This window comes from Otolemur garnettii, unplaced genomic scaffold (assembly GCF_000181295.1).
Source record: "Otolemur garnettii isolate 467f Iridium unplaced genomic scaffold, OtoGar3 scaffold00012, whole genome shotgun sequence".
Classification (NCBI taxonomy): Eukaryota; Metazoa; Chordata; class Mammalia; order Primates; family Galagidae; genus Otolemur; species Otolemur garnettii.
In genome coordinates this window covers 7,133,315-7,148,296 of record NW_003852407.1, presented here as the reverse complement: position 1 = coordinate 7,148,296, position 14,982 = coordinate 7,133,315, and the positions used below count along the sequence as shown (strand labels likewise).

Below are 14,982 nucleotides of genomic sequence, written 5' to 3'. Positions count from 1 at the left end.
TGAATCTAAGCTGGCCAGGGAGGGAAGGGAAGAGAGACAGCTGGTAGAGCCAACAGATTAAAGGTCTCCAGGTCTCTGGGCTGTGTCAGGGCCACCCAAGCAGGAAAGCCAAAAGCACAGGAGGAAGAGACCAGAGGACAGGTCTGTTTTCTGAGGTTTCATAGTACATGTGATGTCCAGACAGTGCTGTGACCGTGGAAACTGGTGTCTGAAAAGAGAGCATGGGAAAGGCCATTGCAGATGAGGGCAAGGACCTGAGAAGCTGGAGAACAGGATGATGAGTTGTCTGCCTGGACACTGAGCTTGCTGAAAATGGAGTGGGGAGGAAGACAACAGGTGGGAGCTCCTACCTGAGAGTCAGAAACAGCAGTGAGCAGTTAGGGAGGAGGGTGTGGCCAGCAGGACATGTTCAAGGAGGATGGCTTCTGGTGAGTGGCGGGCAGGTGGGAGAGTGAAGAGCAAGCAATCTGCTCATCGGGAATAGGAGAGGTAATAGTCCAGGGAAATGGAACTAACACAGGGGTAGGAAGGAGACTTCATGCCTTTGGAAGAGAACTCTGCAATCCTTACGCAGTGTCTCCAATTGGCAGGAGGGGTGTAGGAATGGCAGCACCCATGTTAGGGATCTGTGATCACTCGCCCAAGAAAGTGTCCTACAACACAGGGTATGCAGCATGGAGCAATGAGGAAAACTCTAGACCACATTGAGATGCGACTGTGTGCAGGTTTGAAACCACATCTCAAAAAAGTAATAAAGTAAACAAAGACACAACTGAACTAGAGGAGGTCAAAGAAGAAGGGTGAAACTAACTGAAAGGGAAGGAGAGAGTACAGCACTCAGGTGACAGCCAAAGCCAGGAGACTGAAGGCCTGGGGCACAGGAGGCCCAGGAGACTGAGGGCCCTGGGGCACAGGAGGTGAGCCAGGGCATAAGCCCTAGGCCTGATAGTGATGGAAAGGGAGGCCCACATGGAGGGGCCTGGATGTACACTGCTTCCAGGAAAACATGTCAGAACTTCTCTGCTCCTGGAGAAGGATGGCAGGAGGGCTGGAAAGGGGACCAAGGACAGAGAGAGGAGAAGGGCTGGAGGCCAAGTGTAAGCAACAGAGTCTCCAGAGCAATTCAGAGACAGGTTTCTCTTAGTGCCCCAGCCGGAACTGGATCTGTGTGTTTACACCAAGGGGGAAATTACACATCCCTACAGCTACCACAATAAAATGGAACAAAAGGCCAAATGAAAGCTAGAAAAAATATTTCAGTGATTAGAAAATGAAGAGAAACTTCTAAGTAGGTGGTCAGGGAAATCCTCATAGCACAAATGGACTTAGAGAATGGGGGGGGGGCGATTTTGACAGGTAAGGATAGAGGAATGGCCTCTGGCCCCTCTGACACCACGAGCTGCAAAAACAGTAGGTGCCAGTGAGTCACTGCTGGACCCCGGGTGGACCTCATGCTCCTGAGAGCTCAGCCCAGCCTCAGCCCTGTCCTCCAGGCCCCATCCTGACTCAGAGTCCTTTCCCTGTCCCTCTCTCCAGGCCTCTGATAGATGAGCAGCCAGCCCCTGAAGGAGATGTCTGACAGCCACAGCAGCCCTCTCCTGCCAGGGCCTCTGTCCAGCAGATACCAACTCTATGAGGCTGAGCTGACCAGCCCTACCTGGTCCTCAGCCTCCCAGGACACTCATCCAGCTCTGCCCCTCCTGGAAATGCCTGAAGAAAAGGTGAGGAATGTCCCTCCCAGGTAGGGAATGGAGAGGACAGGAGACCGTGGAATATGCTGCTTTCCTGGCTTCCCAGTGGACATGTTATACCCCAAGGCAGCGCTTTGGCCCCCAGTCAAATACAAGGTGATACCACGAAGGGTCTGTCCTGCCTTCAGTAGAAAATGTGACTCTGTGTGAGACATGATTTGAAGGACAGTTAGAGAATACACACACTCACACACGAGTCTTCCAACCAGTCTCTAAAATTGTCCCTCTTAAACCTTCCCTCTCCAGTTACCCTGTTGTCTCCAAAGCAAGGCCTTTGTTAACATGCAGGCCATGGTATGCTCTGAACGCAGACAGACCGGGGCACACTTGCTGGCCACTACCACAGCAGACAGGGACACAAGGCAGCTGGGACAGCTCTAAGGGCTGTCCTGACTCAGAGTGAGGAGCTTCCGTATATTCACTCATCACTACATGAAATTATAACAGGGCCTGGATCTGCCACACATATGTGTTTATCATAACGTTTTTGAGTATCACGATAATGGCATTTCAGTATGCTTGGTTTTCTTTATAATCCCATTTATTTTCTTTCTGCATTTACAAATACTGTCCTGGACAGAAGTACCTGGGTTTCACCAGACCAACCCTCAGTGCGGGACACGCAGCAGTCCCGGGAAGGGCTGACTGCTCTGGGCACTCCATGTACCATTAGACAGTGCGCATATGTTTCACCTTTGTCTCATGATTCTATATTTTTATCCAAAAACCTGACAGTCACCTCTGACCCCAAATGTCTCTGCTCTCAGAAAGCCGTACGATTTACACGTATCTTGTTATTGCTTCTCCTAAAAGAATCTCCGGCCATCCAACGACGACAGTCACATTGTGAAAATTGAAAAGCCCAATGAAAGGAGTAAGAGGAAAGAAAGTGGGGTGGCCCATCGGGGCTCTCCAGACCAGAGGGGCATCAGCCTCTTCCAAGCAGTGGGCTACCTCACAGGGGACATGAAACAGTGCAGCGCCTGGCTGGAAGGTAGGCCATTTCCCCCGGGACAGGCACCCCAAGGGACAGGCAAAGGGACACAACCCGCCTTCTGGTTTGGAATGAGAAAGTTGCTCCCTCTCAAAGACTCCCTCATTTGGGGGAAATCCAGCCCTGAGCTGGCTCACGGTGGGCCTCAGTCTTATCCCTACTGACCTGGAATTCTCACGGATTCAGAATTTAACACATTTCGCTGAATTTAGGTCTTGGCAAATTGTTCGTGCCTGGGTGAAATAGATATAAGACATCCCCATTAGCAACATGTCAGCCATTTCCCAAGCATGCTGAATGGCCATCCCTTCACTCATTTCACAGCCATTTATTATGCACCTACTGTGTGCCAAGAAAGCATTGGCATCACCCTTCCCAAAGTTTCAGGGTTCTTTCCTTTTAATTTCTTCCTGCACTAAATGCTTCAATGAACACCACACACACCCCACTCCCACTTGCACCCCACATGCTCAGGTTGTCCTGGAAACCAAGGCAGAGAACAAGGCAGAACATAGGTCCCTCTCCTACACCTGGCTCCCTCGGGCCCCGACTCAATACCGATTTTCACAGCTAGACTAAAACAATTTCTTGCCCAGCTTCTTTTCTTCATGCTACTTTCTCTGCTGCTCAGATACCAGTCCTCAACTGAGCCACATAGCACTACAAAAAAAAAAGAAGAAGAATTTTCCTTCCCTCCCCGCCCCATCTTTTGGACCAATAAATTTCCCTTGGAATGCTCCTTGGGGCTTCCTTGCCAACCAAGCTGATAGCTGGAACGGCATTAAATTGGTCTCAGCAGGGTGCCTTAGTCTGTATGGTAAAACTACCACCGAAGGCAGACAGATTGCTGGGTCACTCAGAGACTTGGGCTGGGTGCCAGCACACCCCCACCTGCACCTCTCTTCCCACCCAGACTAAAGGCAGGGAAATGTCCTGGCCTGGACGACCCTGTTGGCCTTCTGGTCAGCAGGGCAGCTCAGGCTGGACCTACTGATGGTTCTCTTGTCTCTTCCAGATCAGCATCTGGCTCTCCAGTTCACAAACTGGGTCCTGAGGGGGGCTGCCCAGGTGATGTTTGTCAACAACCCTCTCAGTGGACTCCTCGTCTTCATTGGGCTCCTGATTCAGAACCCCTGGTGGACAATTTCTGGGGGCTTGGGGACAGTGGCCTCAACCTTAGCTGCCCTCATCTTGAGCCAGGACAGGTGAGTTCCTCTCTGTGGGGGGTCTTGGCAAGATTTGTGGGGCAGACAGGTGCAGAGGTGCTTACTTAAGTGACCGACTAACCTTATCCTACCAGCCAGCCCGTCTCCTGAGTATCAATTTGAACAGGTTGCTGGCCATCCTTGCAGAATTAAACTCTTGCTCACAGTTCCAGGCCCCATTTTACTGAGGAGCCTTCTGGAAATCCTCTTTCTGAGGGAGGTCCAGGAACACCTAAGATTTCCCTCATGAAATCTACTATCTGATGGAGAGAGAGATTAACAGGCAATAAATGTCTCAGACAAGACAGTAGAGAATTAAAGTTTCAAAGAAGACAGACAATGCCAGGTGCTGGGAAGATCAGTGAGGGTAACTTTGAGCTAGAAAGGTTGAGTATGGGGGATGGGAGAGAAAACAAGAAAAAAGGGGAGGACTATATGAGAGGAAGAGGAGCATTCAGGCAGGCATGAGGGAGGAGCCAGCTGTGCGGGAGCCCCGCATAACAGGGGCAAGGTCAAGTAGCAATAACCACTAGCATTTTATAGAACTCGACCATTTCTTCAGACCTTGCCATATATTATTCCAGTGGATCCTGAACTTTCCTAATAGTCAAAGTTACATGGGGTGATAGTTAAGAAATTCAGCTTGAGCCCTGCCCTCTCCCCCTCCTTCCCACAGAGATTCCAGCTCAGGGCATCTGGGAGGGGCTGTTTGTAACAAGGTTCCCCCTAGATGCTTCTGATGGGCAGAGGACGTGGGAAAACACCAGATGAGCCCATATTTTCATATTTTTAAATGTGGGGCTTTCCAACCCATTGTAAATCATTAGGTAATTGTCAGTAGCATTTTAACAAGTTAAAATAAGAAAATAAAACAAAACGAACTGGAATAATCCTTATGTAGTCGAGGTAAATATTGTTTGTAAAACTTTTGTTTCATTTATGATGGGTGCGTGAGTGTGTGTGTGTGAGGAAGCAGGGGGCGAGGGGGGCAACTACGCCTTAATATAAAATGTATTCCTTACAATGGGATTCTCTAGAAAAAATTGAAAACCACTGTTGCACCTTGTTACTTGTGACTCCTACCCCACTTCAGACAGTGACGGCAATAGAGTTCAAGTTGCTTCCCTTACTACTGCAAGTGGGAAAGGAGACAGGAGGGAGAGGTGCTCTCTGAAGGGGCCACAGTCAGTGGCAAGACCCAGGTCAGATGTGTGATCTGTACCTTCTGTGCTCCAGGTCACACTGTCCTTCTCATGGCACCTGTGTGGACAATGTGTCCAGAGGCCCCTTGGTGAACCTGGCAGGAGTAATCAGAGTCGCTTGTGTTGAAAACTGATGACTGTTTCCACCAGGGTGGCCCTGGTGAGAGGCTGCTTCTGTACCTCCAAGGTGGCTGTGCAGGACCACACTGTGGTCCCAGCAAGCTGGGAGGCCACTGGAGGTTGGATGGATGAGGGGCTGAATTCTTCTGAGTAGAGCTGTTGTGGGTGAGATGAAAAATGGGCTCCAACCAGGATCCAGTGTCTGCCTCAACCAGTGGCTCCCCTATCCTGTGTCCACCTGCCTGTCACCTCATGAACAGTTGGCATAGGACTGGGCACCTCACAGGATCTACCCCTTGCTGCTCGGTCACTGTTTGCTAAAACCTACCTGGGTGAACTCTGTCCAGCCCCGTGCCTTCTCAGCTCTGTAGTCCCCCCGTAAGCACCTCCCCACCGAGCCCTGTCATGCTCCTCCTTGGTGCCATCCTCTGCCCAGCTGAGAGGAGCCCAAGTCCCTTGCGGTGCTGACAGGTTGATGCTCTGATTTTCACCTCACTATGAATCTGCTGAGCCAGTCAAAAGTCACTTCACAAAATTCAGTTTTACAAGGAAGACAAACACCAGGCCTGCCTCATCCTACCAAACACCCTGAATAAGAATTCAGGAGAAATATGCATCAGATAAAAAGTCAACCCCTCAGTGTGGCTTGCAAAGACTTCTTTGATGGGTCCATACTACCTAACGCTCACTCAGCATCACACTTGTCCCCAGTTAAGTACTTTTGCTTCTGCAGTTCCTGACACTTGCAATACTCTGCCTGTCTAATCTTACCGTTCCTTCGAATCCCTTTTCCTCCAGGGAACCACTCCTGATTGCCTCCGAGTACTCGGAACCCTTCTCTGTCTCTAAACAGCCACAGAATACACCCTATACTAAACTGGGTTCTTCTCTGGTGTTTTCCCAAGTCTTCTCTCATCAGCTATGTCTCAAGCATATTCAGCACAGGAAGATTTCTCCACTGTGCCGTGTTCTGCCACAGCACCTAGGAGAATTCAGACATCCTTGCTGACAGGTCCATGCCCTGTTCTCCTCCACAGGCTCAGGGCTCTATCACCTAACACAGCGAACCAGACACTTGTCCTTCTAAGGAGGCACGACCTCACCTTTATCCACAGTGAACCACTGGCACCACTGTACACTGTGATCATAACGCCCACCCCCACCACCCCAGCCACCCTGCTGTCCCGCCATCCCCCCGCCAGCCTGAGACCACAGTTTACTGATGGCAACTCATGGACCAGAACACTGGCACTGTAGTGCCCTGATGGGATGTGGTCCTGATGAAGAGCTTTTTGACATTGGGGTTGAACCTAATTTTATATTTTTGAGGGTGAGGGAGGGATGTAAGAAATTGGTGGGGTGGGAGTTACACCCAAACCCAGAAGCTGCCAGAGTTTTAGTAAAAAGGAGTTCTGGAAGGACACTCTCCACAGGGAGGGGGACTGTCGAGGCCGCCCTTAGCTGTTCCCCTAATTGTGTCTTCCCTGAATTTTCTCATTTTTCTCTGCAACCCCCAGCACTCGGGCTATAGGGCCTGCCAACACGGGCCATCCATCTTTCCTCAGCAGGTATTAAAACAAAAACGTTCTAAATTCTAACACCAAACACAAAGGGCAAAATACAGAGAAAATGCAGACGCACTAAAAATAATGATTTTTCTCAAAGCCTGGGTTTCTACTCCTGAGGCAGCCTCAGTTGCCTTTCCTCCATCCATCCCACTGATGTCCAAATGACCCCAGGAGCCTGGCCTTGGGAGCCACTGAAGACCCAGCTTGTTGTGTGTCTAGTACAAGTGTCCACACACAGTGCCTTGTGCCCCAGTGCCCTTGCTGGCAACTGTCTAGACATGCTCCCTCCTGCCCCTCTCCCGCCCATTCTCCCTTCATCCAGGTCAGCAGACTCAACCTCCTGGTCACTGTGGAGGGAAAGGTCCTCCCCCTTCCACTCTTAAGCCATGGCCCCTGCCAGGAAGGAGCCCCAAGCTCCCTTCTGTGCTGTGCAAGAAGAACAGCTAGTATGTGATAAGGCTTCACACGCACACACATTCATTCCACAAACACTGGCCGAGCGCCCTCTGTACAACAGACGCTGTCCACATTGTTGGGCACCAGGACACAGCACTGGACACCCAGACAGGTTCCAGCCCTCATGAAATGGAGACAGGGGCAGGGGAATAGGCTGCAGCAGGCCCAGCTCACTCCCTGGCAGGGGCCTCACAGTGTCACCTGCTCCGCCCCCCCCTTCATCCACTCTCCATTCCCCCTACTCCACAGAGCTGTTGGAAAGTCAGTGGCAGTGCTCATCAGGCTCCGGGGAGCACAGGCTTCTCCTCTGAAACAGAAATGATAGCCTCACACGCAGGCTGTACCCCACCTCTGGGCCACTTCTCACTGACAGGGCACCTGGGCCCTGGAGGCTGAACCAGCTCCTCCACTCCGGTGCAGACATACGCAGCAGGAGAGAGCACCCAGACGCTAATCACAGAGCATTTTACCCGGGGCAGTCAGAACTCTCACCCGGTGCCCCCTCACACCTGCACGCACACAACTTCCCTCATCACACCTCCACACCTCCACTCCTCAGCTTTCTATTACATTTCCCTCTATGCCTAGAGGTCCGAGACTGCCTTGAAAGGGGGGACTTAAACATCAATAAGAAAAAAGTGTATAATATTAACTAAAAATCAGAAAGCTATTGGGGGTGTTGTCATCCTGAAAAGTCCCGACAGCTGTATGACTGCCTGATATTCGTGGACTGACTTTTTTCTATACATCAGTATTAAAGCATCTAAATTAAGCCTATTCCCAGAGTACCAGGGTTCAAACGCAAAGTCACTCTCCTCACGCCCAGGTCTGCCATCGCCTCGGGGCTGCACGGGTACAACGGGATGCTGGTGGGACTGCTCGTGGCCGTGTTCTCGGAGAAGCTGGACTACTACTGGTGGCTTCTGTTTCCTGTGACCTTCACAGCCATGGCCTGGTGAGGAGCCTCATTCTTTCTGTTCACAGATCCTCAGGGCCTGGAGGCACTTGTGTCTTATATTGGACAGGGACAGGGCACACACATGTGGGGCCTGCTGTCTCACAGCCAAGCTGGCCTGTCTTGCTGGCCTGTGAAAGCCCATGAGTCATTTGGGGATATGGACTAATGGGGATTCCTTAAAGCAGGGGTCCTCAAACTTTTTAAACAGGGGGCCAGTTCACTGTCCCTCAGAATGAGTCAGCTGCTAAGCAGGACAGGCAGTGGCAGCAAAAACACCCAGTGGGCCAGATAAATTCCTAGGTGGGCTGCATGTGGCCCACGGCCACAGTTTGAGGACGTCTGCCTTAAAGCCTCAGAAGCATCAGAAGACCACATGTTTTGTGGTGTACTGATAATCTTCCTTGAGTAATAGGCTAATGATAAAGGCCAACGTTTACCAAGTAGTTCTGGCATGCTGGGCACAGTGCTAAGTAGGTTATGTTTGCACGAGGTTTACAGAAGGGAAGACGGAAGCACGCAGAGATGAAGTCCCTTGTTCCAGGTCCTACTCTGAAAGTTTTTGATGCTGACAGTCTGAATCTAGAGTCTGCACACTGACACCCCAGGCTGGGTGGGAAAACCATCTGTCATGTGGCCTAACCAAGACCTAAAAGCCAAAATGCACTCATAATAAAAGCAGAGAGTTTTCTTGAAAGAGAATGTGTATATGTAAAGTGTGGAATCTTTGAACTGGAAGTCTCAGTTGAGATCTTGCTGTGCGGTCACCTCGTGGTGCAGATGAAATAAAAAGGTCGGGAAGAAAGGGAGTTTGAAACAAATATTCACCAAGTTCAGGGTGAGCGAGGCCATTTCACACATGAGCCTTAGTTCCTTTGAGTTTACAGCAGGTCAGGTGGTGTCTTGGGGTCTCCGGAGAATCCTCACTGTCCCCGGGAACCCCCATCCCCCACCCCCTGATTCACATGTCACTACCACCCTGTTCCCCAAATCTACTCAGATGTGACGTATTCCTGCTCTCGGCAATAAATCAGATGTGGTGATTTAACATCCCTAAGAAGTAAATGTCTCTCTTTGGTTTCAAAGTCTGGAGTGGCTAAAACCAGTTCGTTTAATTTCGCTTAAGTACTGTTTCATTACTTTTTAGTAGTGCTTGCAAATAAATTACTACATTAAACATTCTGGGCAATTTATTTTTCTTCTTAGGGCATCTTTCTGAATCCGCTAGGACAAAAAGCTAAGGCAGTCGTTTCTGTGGGGATGCTCCTAATACCCCCCTCATGCCCCCATGTGAAATGAAAACCTGTCTTCATTTGCATGTGCCTTGTTTATAAAGACACAGATGAGGCCCCTCAGCACAGCTCCTCAGCCACCCTGCCCTGGTGGCAATTAGAATTCCATATCCCCCACCACTCTGATTTCCCAAGTTCCCAGTTTAACAGACAAAACCCACTGAGCCCCCAGCCTGAGCTGAGCTGAGTGCTGTGCTGTGTCTCTAGTATGTTCGTTTGTCCACTCCTGTAGTCCTTGAAATTCAAACCACAGGGTAGGTATTAGTAATGCTGTTTTCCAGATTTATCCAACAAACAAATATGTGTTGAGTGCCTAGAACTAAGCACTGAGTGCAAGGACCATCAGGTTAGTTGTGAACAGGGAAACTTCCCTATCCCCTAGAGCCTGCCTTCATTCCTCTCGGCAAAGATAGAAATAAACTCATAAACCAGTTCATAAAAGAGATCACTCCAAGATGGGCTAAGTGCTTGCAGGAAAGCAAAACAGGGTGCATGGGACAGAGAGTGGCTCCAGACGTGGGTGGTCAGAGAAGGCCACTCTGCAGAGGGAACATCAGAGTCGTCACTTGAAGCCTGGAAGGCTCTGCCCTCTGAAGATCTAGGTGAAGGATGCTGCAGGCAGAAGACCTTAACTGGGGAAGCGGGATGTGTTCCAGAAGCAGAGACAAGAGCAGTGAGGGGAAGCCCAGTGAATGACAGAGGGGTGGCCGGAGGCAAGGGCAGAGAGGAGACAGAGCCAGGCCACACATACCTGCAGACACAGTGATTTCCATGACAGTTGCAATGGGAAGCAGTTGGATGGTTTTAAGCAGAGGAATCATGGGATGAGGCTTAAATTTAAATAAATCCCGCTACTTACAGCATGGAGAATGGGTTTCAACTGGAACAAAGGTAGATAGCTGGAAGCATCTGCTACAATAGCCAGCAACCGTCTGCTACAAACACCCACAGAGTCTGGACTAGGGTGAGATCCCTGGACATGGCCAGCAGTGAGTGGGTCTGGAGTACATCTTAAGGAAGAAAGAGGCAAGAGGAGTGTGGAGTGTGAAGGAGAAAAAGGAAAGAAAATCTGATACACTCCTGTAATTTGCCTGAGTACCTGGGTTGATGGAGAGTAGAATAGTTGGTGATGAGGGATGATACACAAATCAAGAGCTCTGTCTGGACACATTATACTTTCAACTTCCGAGTAGGGATGTGGAGAAGGAAACTGGAGGTACAAATCTGGAAGACAGAAGCACATGGAAGCTTTTACCTGCGGGACTAAAGCAGTGGTTCTCAACCTTCCTAATGCCGCGACCCTTTAATACAGTTCCTCACGTTGTGGTGACCCTCAACCATAAAATTATTCATAATTGTTCCACCACAACGTGAGGAACTGTATTAAAGGGTCATGGCATTAGGAAGGTTGAGAACCACTGGACTAAAGGGTATCCCTCAAAAGAGAAGATTTAGAAAGGGAGAGAGAAGGCCCAGCACAGGATCTTGCAGCATTTAGATGTTCAGCAGAAGAGGGGTCAAACCACCAAAGGAGATGAAGAAAGAGAAGGCAAGAAGAAAGCCAAGCAAGTCCAGACACAAAGTCTTTCACTAGGGTGGGTGGGTCCAACTGTCAAAGGAGAGAGACTGTGGATTTGGCAAGACAGAGATGATGAAATGGACAAAGACATTTCCATGATGTAGTGGGGACACACACCTGATTGGAGAGGACATAAGAGACATTAAGAGGAGAAATTCTGGGGTTAGCAAAGAAATCCACCTTTTTGAGGGCCATTGCTGTGCAGGGGAGCAAGCGGTGGGCCACAGCTGGAGTGGACATCAGGCTAAAGGGGGAGGATGTTTAAAGGTAGAGGATCCCAGAGTGTGTTATATACTGACGAGAATGAACCCGAGACAAAGAAGAGACAGAAGCTGCAGGAGAGAGAGGAGAAAAGTGCAGGAGTGAACTTTGTGTTTAGATGGGACCCAAAGCGTAGGGGAAAGGACCAGCCTGGTGAAGGGGCAGGGCTGCTGCCACTGCCTGAAAGAGGTGGAGACACAGAGTGTGGGGGAGCAGAGTACATGGGGTGAGGACTTTACAGCTGTGAAAACAAAGCATTTCTCATCCTGTCACTTCTCTGTCCTTAATGACATAAAGCCAGGCGGTTGGCTGAGATGAAAGGGAAGCAGATATTTAGGAGTTGAGGGAAAAGGTTAAAATGTGAAATACTCGTCTCATCAAGGCGGAGCATTACTTTGTGAGGGATGGTGCATAAGAGGGCTTTTGGGAAGTCCTAAATGCCTATTGAGATTCATGGTCACTCATTAAAGTAAGATCATTCATCTGGGCCACATGATTTCATGTTTTGCCCCATAGCTTACTGTACACAGGAGGTGTGGGCATGAGGGTGTCTAGATGGCTTTTCCCTTCCAGAAGAAGCCAAAGTTAGGTGAGATGAATTACCTAACATAGCCCATGAGCCTGTGAGTAGAGATAGGAGTTACAGTTTGTGCTCAGCTCCATCTGTCTCCAAAATCCATTCTTTCCAGGGAAGAGGCCAAGAAGACAGAGGGTATAAACAACAGAAGGTTCCATTTTCACCTGGCAGTTCCCAAAGTAGCTCTAAGTATTTCTGCTGGCTCCAAGCTCTCACGTTACCTACAGGCCTAGCAGCCTCCTCCTGGAAGGCTGGACTTCCAGAATGTCACCAGAGCCCTGGACAAGAGTCATCACACATCTGTGTGATCCAGTGGATCAGTGATCCATTTTTGGAAAGATCTTTGTAAAGATCACATTTTGTTCAGTTTTCTCAGTTTAAGAAATAAGGAAATATCTCAATTTTTGTTATAAAGTACTTTATTCCAAATAAGTTATATTTTTGAAATATGTATCTTAAAGGTGTAAGCTTAAATTGATCACCTTATTCCCCATCCCAGATCAATGGACCACCAGAGTCTTGAGGGAGACAGGAATGGCTGTGCCAAGGAGGGGGGCAGTGCATGGTCCTTTGGCCAGACCTGATGAGACATTGTAGACCTAAGATGGCTCAGTGACTTGCCCTCTCTTTCATCCTCAGCCCAATTATTTCTAGTGCCTTGAATGCCATCTTCAGCAGGTGGGACCTCCCAGTCTTCACACTACCCTTCAACATTGCCGTGACCCTATACCTGATGGCCACGGGCCACTACAACCTCTTCTTCCCCACTACCCTGGTGGAGCCTGTGTCTTCAGTACCCAATATCACCTGGACAGAAATTGAAATGCCGTTGGTAAGCTATCCACATGTGCCACTGCCTGAAAGAAAGGCTCCCTGAGGCCCCACCCACACTGCCGGGCTGGACAACCCATTCTTGAGGGTACCAGTGTGGCGTGTTTCACAGAGAAGAGATGCCTCTTGTTCATCTTCAAAATAAACAACTAAAAAGTGGTAGGAAGTAAATGCAGAGCTCACCCTCTTGACTCCCCCCAGCCCATCTCTCTGACAACCAGGGACCTTTTCTCCCATACCATCCAGATCTGAGTTTTGAAAAATCAATGCCTTGGCCCTCTTTCTCTTAGAAACAACAGGGGGAAAGGACTTCCTTTGTGTTTAACCGGCTTGTTGTTATTACATGAGAATTATAAGAAGTGTGAAGGAAGCTAGGCGCTCAGTAAATTTCCACAGCACACCTGAGTGCCCTTCATAGAAGGTGTCAGCTGTGTGCAAAGAGGGCTAGCCACGCCAGGGCTCTATCCACCAAGCTGAAACGTGGCTACTGGAGAAGGCAGCTTCATTCTAAACCCAGGCTCCTCTCCAAGACCACTTGTCCCTTCATTCCTCTCATTCTTGACTGCCTGGGCTTAAAACCCAAGTTGCCATATGGAAAGGTGAAAGGTGGACTCCCCTTAGCATCCTGCATTCCTTAGACGTTGGCCAGTTGTGGGATATTTATTGAGTAGACTTCCAGCCTGTTCCCAACATTTCAGCTGAGTTCTCTGGTCTGGTACAAAGTGCTTCTGGGTTCCTACAAATATGACTGGGCCCCAGCTTGCCATTCCTTTCACAAGCTTACAGGCTCCCATCCCAGTAGTGTTTGGTTATATTCAAAGACAAAGGTGGGCAAAGCTTAAAAGCTTTCTGGGACTCCTCAAGCTTCCTCCCTAAAGAAATCACACCAATTCCAGAATTAAATCAAATTGTTAAAAAGTATAAAATTTCATCCAAAGGTATGCACTTATTCCCAGCATCTACACTAGATCACCCATAACCGAGCTGTGATGCACACTAGACTCCCCTGAGGCCCCATCATGCCCATACCAAGTAAACGAGAAGGTCTAGGGAAGGGTCAGGGGTCAGTATTTGTTTAAAAATCCCCAGGGTATTCCAATGCACAGCAAAGTTTAGGAACCTCCAAACCTCCTATGTGTTTATTATTAAGCCAGGGCCCCCAATATAAGGGCTGGGTATGGATGCTTCTGAGGAATATATGGCTTCTGCTTTGAGAGCAAAGCCTTTAAAAGGGGACCAGAATGCACCTCCTCCCTGGACTGCCATTCAGGGTTTCAGGGCTTAAGGGATTTCCTCTAGAGCTTTTAAAATCCTGGAAATATTCTAGGCCATTTCAATCAATGACTTGCCTAAAGATTGCTCATCCTATCAGGGGCAAGTACAGGCTAGAGCCTCTGAGTTTGACCCCTTGTCTAATGTCTTTGCCACCCTCACCATCTTTCCCTCAAGCCACAGTTGCTGCATCCTCTTCGGTGGCTGAGGCCCATTCAGTGTTGTCATGAGGTTGTGGCCCCTGGAGAGGAGAAACATTCCCCTTGCTCTCAAGTCATGCTCACCATGGTGGAAAGATAGTATGTGGCCATCTGGAGAATGGCTTGAAGTCTAAACATTCCTTTTGGGGCCATAGCAGAATTGGTGGTGCTGGAATTGGGAATGATTTATTTGGCAGTGAAGTCAGATGGCCTTCCCTGGCCTGGCTGAATTGTTAACATTTTTGCAGTTCTTTGAGGGCAGAAAGGAAAGGAGGGAGATGGGGAGGGCAGGCAGAGTCCTGGACTGGAGTAGGGGCTCCAGTTTCCAGGGGGCTCTGCACCAGCCATTGTGTGACCACGGGCATGCCACATCCTCATTCCAGGCAACAGTATCCTCCTCTGTAACACAAGGAGGCTGTCCTGGTAGGTGATCCTCCAGCTTTCAAATTCTATACATCTTTTCTCCATGAGCAGGTCATATAATCTTTTTAAAGACAAAGCTCTTTAGAATGTACCTACGAATTTCTAGGATTGCAGCTTCTGCTCTCAAAGCAGAAGCCGTATGTTCCTCAGAAGCATCCCATACCCAGCCCCGTGCTGGGGCCCTGGCTTTGCAGGGGGGATGCTCAGATGCCTGCTAGGTGGTGGAGTGAGGAGCTGTTTGTTCCAGCTCATGCCTCCCATGTTCTCTCACACACTGCAGAGAACAGTCACCCTCC

General features: G+C 49.4%; 1 protein-coding gene across 1 annotated transcript in view; it reads left to right on the top strand.

Annotated features, from left to right (window-relative positions):
- Positions 1 to 1,565: 1,565 nt before the first annotated feature.
- The window catches only part of SLC14A2 (solute carrier family 14 member 2), a 47,684-nt gene continuing 34,267 nt past the window's right edge, over positions 1,566 to 14,982 (top strand). Inside the window, exons 1-5 of the mRNA XM_003784811.3 lie at positions 1,566 to 1,721; positions 2,565 to 2,745; positions 3,761 to 3,950; positions 8,123 to 8,251; positions 12,600 to 12,792. Of these exons, the coding sequence (XP_003784859.2) occupies positions 1,572 to 1,721; positions 2,565 to 2,745; positions 3,761 to 3,950; positions 8,123 to 8,251; positions 12,600 to 12,792 (843 nt within the window). The 5' untranslated portion in view covers positions 1,566 to 1,571. The remainder of the gene's footprint in view (positions 1,722 to 2,564; positions 2,746 to 3,760; positions 3,951 to 8,122; positions 8,252 to 12,599; positions 12,793 to 14,982) is intronic.